This window comes from Silurus aristotelis (assembly GCF_946808225.1).
Source record: "Silurus aristotelis genome assembly, chromosome: 13".
In the NCBI taxonomy this organism is placed as follows: Eukaryota; Metazoa; Chordata; class Actinopteri; order Siluriformes; family Siluridae; genus Silurus; species Silurus aristotelis.
Window position 1 is genome coordinate 30,045,453 of NC_139586.1, and position 9,509 is coordinate 30,054,961.

A 9,509-nucleotide genomic window follows, 5' to 3' on the forward strand; every position below is an offset into this window, starting at 1 on the left:
CAACTGATCACCACCTGGTGGTGAGTTGGATCCGATGGCGGGGGAGGAAGCTGGACAGACTCGGCAGACCCAAGCGTACTGTGAGGGTCTGCTGGGAACGTTTGGCCGAGCCTCCTGTCAGAGAGATCTTCAACTCCCACCTCCGGCAGAGCTTTGACCAGATCCCGAGGGAGGCCGGAGATATTGAGTCCGAGTGGACCATGTTCTCCACCTCCATTGTCGAAGCGGCCGCTCGGAGCTGTGGCAGTAAGGTCTCCGGTGCCTGTCGAGGCGGCAATCCCCGAACCCGGTGGTGGAAACCGGAAGTAAGGGATGCCGTCAAGCTGAAGAAGGAGTCCTACCTGGCCTGGTTGGCTTGTGGGACTCCTGAGGCAGCTGACGGGTACCGGCAGGCCAAGCGAACTGCAGCCCGGGTGGTTATCGAGGCAAAAACTCGGGCCTGGGAGGAGCTCGGTGAGGCCATGGAGAAGGACTATCGGCTGGCCTCGAAGAGATTCTGGCAAACCGTCCGGCGCCTCAGGAGGGGAAAGCAGTGCCCCACCAATGCTGTTTACAGTAGAGGTGGGGAGCTGTTGACTTCAACTGGGGATGTCGTTGGACGGTGGAAGGAATACTTCGAGGATCTCCTCAATCCCGCCGTCACGTCTTCCATTGAGGAAGCAGAGGCTGAGGGCTCAGAGGCGGACTCGTCCATCACCCAAGCTGAAGTCACCGAGGTAGTAAAGAAACTCCTCGGTGGCAGGGCACCGGGGGTGGATGAGATCCGCCCTGAGTACCTCAAGTCTCTGGATGTTGTGGGGCTGTCTTGGCTGACACGCCTCTGCAGCATCGCGTGGCGGTCGGGGACAGTGCCTCTGGAATGGCAGACCGGGGTGGTGGTCCCTCTTTTTAAGAAGGGGGACCGGAGGGTGTGTTCCAACTATAGGGGGATCACACTTCTCAGCCTACCTGGGAAAGTCTATGCCAGGGTACTGGAGAGGAGAATACGGCCGATAGTAGAACCTCGGATTCAGGAGGAACAATGTGGTTTTCGTCCAGGCCGTGGAACACTGGACCAGCTCTATACCCTCTACAGGGTGCTGGAGGGTTCATGGGAGTTTGCCCAACCAGTCCACATGTGCTTTGTGGATTTGGAAAAGGCATTCGACTGTGTCCCTCGCGGCGGCCTGTGGAGGGTGCTCCGGGAGTATGGGGTCGGGGGCCCTTTACTAAGGGCTGTCCGGTCCCTGTATGACCGAAGCAGGAGCTTGGTTCGCATTGCCGGCAGTAAGTCAGACTTGTTCCCGGTGCATGTTGGACTCCGGCAGGGCTGCCCTTTGTCACCGGTTCTGTTCATAATTTTTATGGACAGAATTTCTAGGCGCAGCCAGGGGTCGGAGGGTGTCCGGTTTGGTGACGACACGATTTCGTCTTTGCTCTTTGCAGATGATGTTGTCGTGTGGGCTTCATCAGACCAGGACCTTCAGCATGCACTGGGACGGTTTGCAGCCGAGTGTGAAGCGGCTGGGATGAGAATCAGCACCTCCAAATCCGAGGCCATGGTCCTCAGTCGGAAAAGGGTGGCTTGCCCACTTCAGGTTGGTGGGGAGTTCCTGCCGCAAGTGGAGGAGTTTAAGTATCTTGGGGTTTTGTTCACGAGTGAGGGAAGGGTGGAACGGGAGATTGACAGACGGATCGGTGCAGCTTCTGCAGTAATGCGGTCGATGTACCGGTCTGTCGTGGTGAAGAAGGAGCTGAGCCGCAAGGCGAAACTTTCGATTTACCGGTCAATCTACGTTCCTACTCTCACCTATGGTCATGAGCTCTGGGTCATGACCGAAAGGACAAGATCCCGGATACAGGCGGCCGAAATGTGCTTCCTCCGCAGGGTGGCTGGGCGATCCCTTAGAGATAGGGTGAGAAGCTTAGTCACTCGGGAGGAGCTCGGAGTAGATCCGCTGCTCCTCCACATCGAGAGGGGTCAGCTGAGGTGGCTCGGGCATCTGTTCCGGATGCCTCCTGGACGCCTTCCTGGGAAGGTGTTCCGGGCGCGTCCCACTGGGAGGAGACCCCGGGGAAGACCTAGGACACGCTGGAGAGACTATGTCTCCCGGCTGGCCTGGGAACGCCTTGGTGTCCCCCCGGAAGAGCTGGAAGAAGTGTCTAGGGAGAGGGAAGTCTGGGCATCTTTGCTTAGACTGCTGCCCCCGCGACCCGGCATCGGATAAGCGGGAGAAGATGGATGGATGGAAAATCATTTGTATTGTTAAAGAAATTTAATAATTTGCTATTGCATATTATGTTACAATATAAATGATATAATGAATATAAATGATTTAAATTTTTTAAAACATTTTTTAAAAGACAGATGTATAAAAGAAGAGAAATGTAACATATTAACCAACTAAATACCACAACGAGCTTCTAAACACATTTTAACTTGTGCAGTCTGTAGACAAACCTCATGCGTTTAATTTTATTCATGCATCATGCGTGCTGGTTGAAGATCGTCACGCTCACGCAGCACTTTAATTAACATTTAAGTTTAATTTTATTTACAGGGAATTTATTTTATTTCACCACAGTGTTATTATTTAAAATATATGTGTGTATGTACGATTAAAAAAAAAACTAATTGGAAACATTTTAATTGATGATTGTGGGGCCCCCTAGCGTTCTCTTGGGCCCATATGCCTGGCATACTCTGCACCCCCCAACGGCACCCCTGTGTGTGTGTGTGTGTGTGTGTGTGTGTGTGTGTGTGTGTGTGTGTGTGTGTGTGCGTGTATCGGTGTGAATTCAGAAGTAAACAAAAACGTGTTAAAGAACCCAGAATACGTTTTATATTTTCCATTCTACTAAGCAGCTCCATTTAGGTTTATGAAGCTTTGCAAACTCTTGGAATTCTCTCAGTCAGCCTCGAGAGGTTTTCACCTGGAATGTTTTTTTGGACTCCAACAATTATGAGGAGTTCCCAGAGGTGTTTGGTGCTTGTTGGCTGCTTTTCCTTCACTCTCCAATCTAACTTATCTGAAACTATTTCACCTGGATTTCGATGGGGTGATGGTGGAGGTCAGGTGATCTGATGCAGCACTCCATCACTCTCCTTCTTGAATTAACAATTCTTACAGAACCTACAGTGTCACCAACAGTGTCACCAGCAAAGTACCTCCACACCATCACACCTCCTCCATGCTTCACAGTGGGAACCATACATTCAGGACTCGTCCTTCACCCTCTGTAGGTCTAACAAATGCACAGCACTTAAAAATATTACATTTGGACTCATCAGAACAAAGGACAGTTTTCCCATACAAGTCTCTTCTGCTTGTTGTTCTTCTGAAATAATAGTTTCTTAGCAGCAATCCGATCATGAAGTTCTGATTCACACAATCTTCTCTGAACAGTGAATGATGAAATTTGTCTGCCACTTGTACTCCGAGGCTGTTAATTCTAACAACGTTTCCTTTGTAGCCTCACAACTAACATACATCAACATACATCAGTGTGTGAGATGTTACACTGTGTATAAACAGATGTGTGATGATTACAGGCTTTAAAGATCTCAGTGCAACATCAGCATTCTGACAGACTAAAAAGTGTTGAGTAGTGAAGAGTGTACTGTTCAGTACAGTGATGATGATGATGATGATGATGATGATGATGATGATGATGGTGATGGAGAAGAAACTGGCCTTGAATCTGTTGGTTATTACTGTTAATATAATGATAGAACTGGTTAATTAGTATTTAATCCTATTTAAGATATTACTAGTTATTATTAGTTTTATGTTAATTCAGTGTTTAACTAATTACATAAAATTAATTATATTTAAATTTCAGTGAATTTAATGTAAGTTTGAATTGAACTGCAGTAAAATTATTAAAATAAGAGTTTAAAAAGAGCTACAGAGTAAATTCTTAAATTCAGGAATAAAAGATTATTCCCGTTTGCCTTATATGGCATTTTTAAATATATTTCCAAAATAGCAGTAAAACAGCTGCACACAGATGTGAAATGTTCTGCATTTCCCAGCACGAACTGCACGTGCACTAACAGTAAACCACCCAGGGGTCGCATGCTGTTTCAGGCTTTTACACAGGAACAAACTTCACATGGTTTCACAAGTCGCATAATTTGCAAAAAAAAAGGCTTTGAGTGAACGTTTGACCATTTCCTTCTTTCTTCAGAGAGATTGATCTGTAGTTCGGTGTAGACCAGTTTGTCGTCTGTCACATACACTTTCACAGAACACCACTTTGCTTTTGTGGTTTATTCGTCTTAAGAGCAGCGTTTTAAAGCCGTCAGTCTGCTGTAATTCTCCAAGGTCTGATGTGGACACTTTGTTATGCCGTTGCAGATCAGTGTGGACAGAGGCATGCCCTGGGAAGAAGCTCTTAATAAGTCTCACACTCTCAGCAACCCAGATGAAGGTTTCTACATCTCCCACAAGGTGTGTCTATAATTCAGGATCTGACATTCTCAAACCTCCCTCCATTCAACTTTATGATCTGAGTGAACATGAGTTGATTATATAACACCAGGGGTCTCCACCCTCTTCATTGATATTGAAATCAAAACATTTACTAACTTATGTATATGCATGTGGTTGGTGGGTGAATCTAACGAATAATTAGGCTACGTTATTAACTAGAGCTTAACGGAGTTTATGGATATCGTATTTTACCGATACTGATAGTGAGGTTCAATTCAATTCATGTTTATTTGTTTTGAGCTTTTAATAATGAACATAGTCTCAGAGCAGCTTTACACAGATGATGTGGAGATAAAAATGAAGATGTTCTTTATAAGTGTAAGTTTGTCCCTGATGAACAAGTCGGTGGAGACTGTGGTGAAGGAAAAACTCCCTGAGATGCAGAAGGAAGAAACCTTGAGAGGAACCAGACTCAAGAGGGAACTTCATCCTCATCTGGGTTCCACCGAATGTCCATTTATTACAGATAAACGATGTTGAGGTGCAGTGATGGAGATCAGAGCAAACTGTAGTCCTGAGTCAGTGTAGCAGACTGTTGATATTAACTACAGTCAAAATCCAAATCCATCTTTAAAGCTCCCGATCTTACTCTGGAATCTCATGGAACCTCAGGGCGTTGATGAGAAACATCTCCAGTCACACAGAGTCGCCTCTAATCGAAGAGAACACCATCCAGAGGCAGACCTGGATGAAGTGGGAAGATCCGCGGAGGGAAGAGGAGGAGGAACTCCAGGTCACTAGAACCTCAGTAGCATGTTTAACTCGACAGAGAGAGAGAGAGAGAGAGAGAGAGAGAGAGAGAGAGAGAGAGAGAGAGAGAGAAAAGAGAGAAAAGAGAGAAGAGGGTGACAGGAAGAGAAGGATATGGATTATTATGTCTCCTGATTGTTGTATGAAAGTTAATGTCACTGTGCAGTTTGGACTCTGGTAAGATTCACTCTGGCAGCAGAACTAAAAGGGAGAAGCAGAAGGTAACACAGACATGAGGGATCTCTGGGATAAGAGACGACCCACCACACCACCATCAACAAACCTGAGTAAACGTGTGAGAGTGAGGAGACGACAGCATACAAATATCCCAGTTCACCAAACACTCCATATCCATGATCCCTCCAGATCTGCTCCTTTACCTCACAAACACCTACTGATTAAAGACTCCACTAAATAAATATGTGTTCAGCCTCGACTTGAACACTGAGACTGTGTCTGAGTCCCGAACACTGATTGGAAGGTTGTTCCATAACTGTGGGGTTTATAAGAGAAACATCTGCCCCCTGCTGGAGTTTTCATTATTTGAGGTACCAACAAATAGCCTGCACCTTTTGATCTAAGTAGGCATGGAGGATCATCCTTGTACAGAAGTTCACTGCGGCGTGAGAGCGTTAAGTGCTTTATACGTCAGTAGTAGTATTTTATAATCAGTGTGAGATGTAATTGGGAGCAGTGTAGATGATTAAAACAGGGCTGATGGGCTCATATTTTCTAGATCTAGTGAGGACTCTTGCTGCTGCATTCTGAACTAACTGAAGCTTATTTCTGCACTTACTCCAAAACCCAGACAGTAAAGCGTTACAGTAGTCTAATCTAGATGTTACAAAAACATCGACTAGTTTTTCTGCATCCTGTAACGCCATTATATTTCTAATTTTAGCAATATTTCTAAGGTGAAAGAAGGAGATCCTGGTGATATGATTCACGTGAGACTCAAAGGAAAGACTCGGGTCAATAATCACACCAAGGTCTTTGCTGTACACACTGAAACAGAAACACCATCCAGAGATGCTACAGAATCAGAAAGTTTACTTCTAGCTGCATGTGGTCCTAGTAAAAGTACATAAGGTTGGATCGTACTCACCGATAAACGATTAATCAACCAATTAGGTTAATTAAAAAACTGTACTGAATCACAAAAATGACTAAAGGAAATAAATATGAATATATTAATTAATAAATATAATTATATAATTTATTAATAATAAATATAATATAGCGCTCTCCGTGCAGCATGCAGACTCACATGTAAAAACAGCACACGGCAACAGTGATTTGCCTCTAGAGGCCGCTCTCGTAATGACAGCAGACCAGAAGCCAGAAAAACTTTGAGTATGGATTAGTTAGAGGACCGTTCCATACTTTGGAGACCCCTGTTGTAGAGAATTCTGCAAAAACACACAAACACCAAACAAATAAATCACACACCAGTGATTATGGTCAGTTTACAGTAAAGGCATGTGTGTGAACCTGAGGCCATCTTAATTTCAGGTTGTGTGTTTGTGTGTGTGTGTGTGTGTGTGTGTGTGTGTGTGTGTGTGTGTGTGTGTGTGTGTGTGTGTGTGTGTGTGCAGTTGAGAGGGAATCACCCTTGTGTGCTGCTGGCAGAGTTGGGCCGAGGTCACAACCTGACCATCTACAAGCCCAATGTGGGCAAACAGAAGCAAGCGGAGAGTCTGGAGAGCATCCAAAAGAAGTACCGCAAGGTCTGCATCATATCTCTTCATTTTTACTGTGATCAAATTATTTCTCTTGATTCTTATTACAGCAACAGTTGCTAACAGACATACTATAGCAGTCACAATACTAATACCAGTACTAATGCTAATACATTATTCTGTTTTGCATTATTATTGTGTTAAGTCGTAGCATCAAAAAATTCAGTTTATGGTGGCAGTTAATGAACCTTCACTGGGATTATTATCCTGAGAGATCTCATTGTCACTGCAGGTAACTCCAGAGGAGGCGAAGGAAAGCTGGGAGAATCAGTTCACTTTCTCATTAAGGAAATGTAGCCATGCTAACTGGTGAGTGTGAATCTCTATTCCGTTCTACTGGAATAATTATACCACTTTTATTTATTACCTGCAGGAACTCAAAGGAACCTGAAGCTTCTTCATTTGAGGTTGTCTATAAAAATGTGTGTGTGTGTGTGTGTGTGTGTGTGTGTGTGTGTGTTTGTGTGTGTGTGTGTGTGTGTGTGTGTGTGTGTGTGTGTGTGTGTTTGTGTGTGTGTGTGTGTGTGTGTGTGTTTGTGTGTGTGTGTGTGTGTGTGTGTGTGTGTGTGTGTGTGTGTGTTTGTGTGTGTGTGTGTGTGTGTGTGTGTGTTTGTGTGTGTGTGTGTGTGTGTTTGTGTGTGTGTGTGTGTGTGTGTGTGTGTGTGTGTGTTTGTGTGTGTGTGTGTGTGTGTGTGTGTGTGTGTGTGTGTGTGTGTGTTTGTGTGTGTGTGTGTGTGTGTGTGTGTGTGTGTGTGTGTGTGTGTGTGTTTGTGTGTGTGTGTGTTTGTGTGTGTGTGTGTGTGTGTGTGTTTGTGTGTGTGTGTGTGTGTGTGTGTGTGTGTGTGTGTGTGTGTGTGTTTGTGTGTGTGTGTGTGTGTGTGTGTGTGTGTGTGTGTGTGTGTGTGTGTGTGTGTGTGGTTGTGTGTTTGTGTGTGTGTGTGTGTGTGTGTGTTTGTGTGTGTGTGTGTGTGTGTTTGTGTGTGTGTGTGTTTGTGTGTGTGTGTGTGTGTGTGTGTGTGTGTGTGTGTGTGTGTTTGTGTGTGTGTGTGTGTGTGTGTGTGTGTGTGTGTGTGTGTGTGTTCTCTGTTGAGGAACGGGAGGTGTAGAAAGGTCGAGGAGGGTCAGGAGTGTTTGCAGGGGATGCGTTTGCGGCAGTACCACGTGCTCTGCGGTGCTCTTCTCTGTGTGTGGAAGCGTGTTGCTGACGTGGTGGCCGACGTCACCAGCTCCACCATCCTGCAAATCGTCCGCCTCAAAACCAGAGAGTACAAACAAGTTGGTTAGTATTAGATTGAGACCTAGGGCTGGAAAAAAACACCTAATAAGTTACAAGGAATGGTGTTTCTCTTTCACGTGTTAAGTTGTTGGTGAAAGTTTTGAAGGTTCAGGTTATGTGGCAAAATTCAGTCTTTAATTTAGGAACAGAATAAAAGTCAGAACACAAAAGTTCTCTCCATTCAACCCAATCAGAACAAAGAGGCGTCTGTAAACGGTGCCTTGTGCTGCCATCTGCGTGTTAAAAACTAGTCTCGAAACTTTTTGATACAGAATATTTATTTTTCACATAAACATTACAGCGAAATTCTTTCTTCATATATCCCATCTTATATCTCAGACCTTCTGACCCAGCAACATAACCACTGAGCTCCCACCTCCTAGTTACCTGATAATCCTGTGAAGACTTTCATTTCTGCTTTAGAATTCAGACTCTGTAACATGGGCACTGTGGGAACTTTTCTCAGTATGTGGTTTTATATTTACTTCTTTAAAAAATGTCTTGATCAGAATGTCATGCTTTCTTTCACATTCTCTCCTACCCAGGTATAAAGATTCCAGAGAACTGTGTGACTCAGGTGCGGGATGAGCTAGACCACATGGACAAGGAGGTGAAAAGGAGGCGTCAGGAGAAAGAGCTGCAGGCTCAGGAGCAGCAGCTGGCCAAACAGCATCAGAGGATGTTGGAAGAGCGTCGCAGGGAAATCTCTCTGTTCTACAGTCCATTATCACAGCTCTCCAGCCCACCCAACCTGTCCAACCATTACCCGGGCCCCTTATTCTCCCTTAAGAAATCCACAGAGGGCATCTTGGACCTGACAGTACCTGGTTCCTCTCGTGTTTCCCCACATGGTACAGGAAAGGTATCTAATTACAGTCTGGACTCTTTAATACAGTTGGAACAGAATCATGCTCCTCTGAGGGACTCAGCACATAAGGAATTCCTTGACATTCTCAACTTGCTGCCAGAAACATCAGAGTGCCAACCTGCACTTCCCACATCTTCACTGGACTTTTTACATGCTGCCCCAACAAACCTCTTCTCCACCTCCACCATCTACACCTCCACCCCTTCATCTCTTTTCTCCACCTCTCTCACACCATCATCTTCTAATTCTTCACTTTCCCTCTTCTCTTCACTGTCTCCATCTGACCAGCGTCCGTTCGCTAACTACAGTGACGACAACGCCATCGACGCCAAAGAGGTGCTGAACAGCATGCTGAGGAGCGGCTTGGACTGCCGCCAGTCCGTCATACAGGTGCGAGCGCC

The 9,509-nt window shown here is 45.4% G+C and overlaps 1 protein-coding gene across 6 annotated transcripts in view; it reads left to right on the forward strand.

Annotated features, from left to right (window-relative positions):
* sbno2b (strawberry notch homolog 2b) overlaps positions 1 to 9,509 on the forward strand; it is a 94,928-nt gene that overhangs the window by 83,570 nt on the left and 1,849 nt on the right. For all 6 annotated transcript variants that reach the window (XM_083559003.1, XM_083559002.1, XM_083559005.1 and 3 more), the window contains 5 exons: positions 4,341 to 4,433; positions 6,821 to 6,952; positions 7,197 to 7,273; positions 8,056 to 8,243; positions 8,786 to 9,509. The exon at positions 8,786 to 9,509 is cut by the window's right edge and continues 1,849 nt beyond it. In XM_083559003.1, coding sequence (XP_083415129.1) covers positions 4,341 to 4,433; positions 6,821 to 6,952; positions 7,197 to 7,273; positions 8,056 to 8,243; positions 8,786 to 9,509 — 1,214 coding nt within the window. The remainder of the gene's footprint in view (positions 1 to 4,340; positions 4,434 to 6,820; positions 6,953 to 7,196; positions 7,274 to 8,055; positions 8,244 to 8,785) is intronic.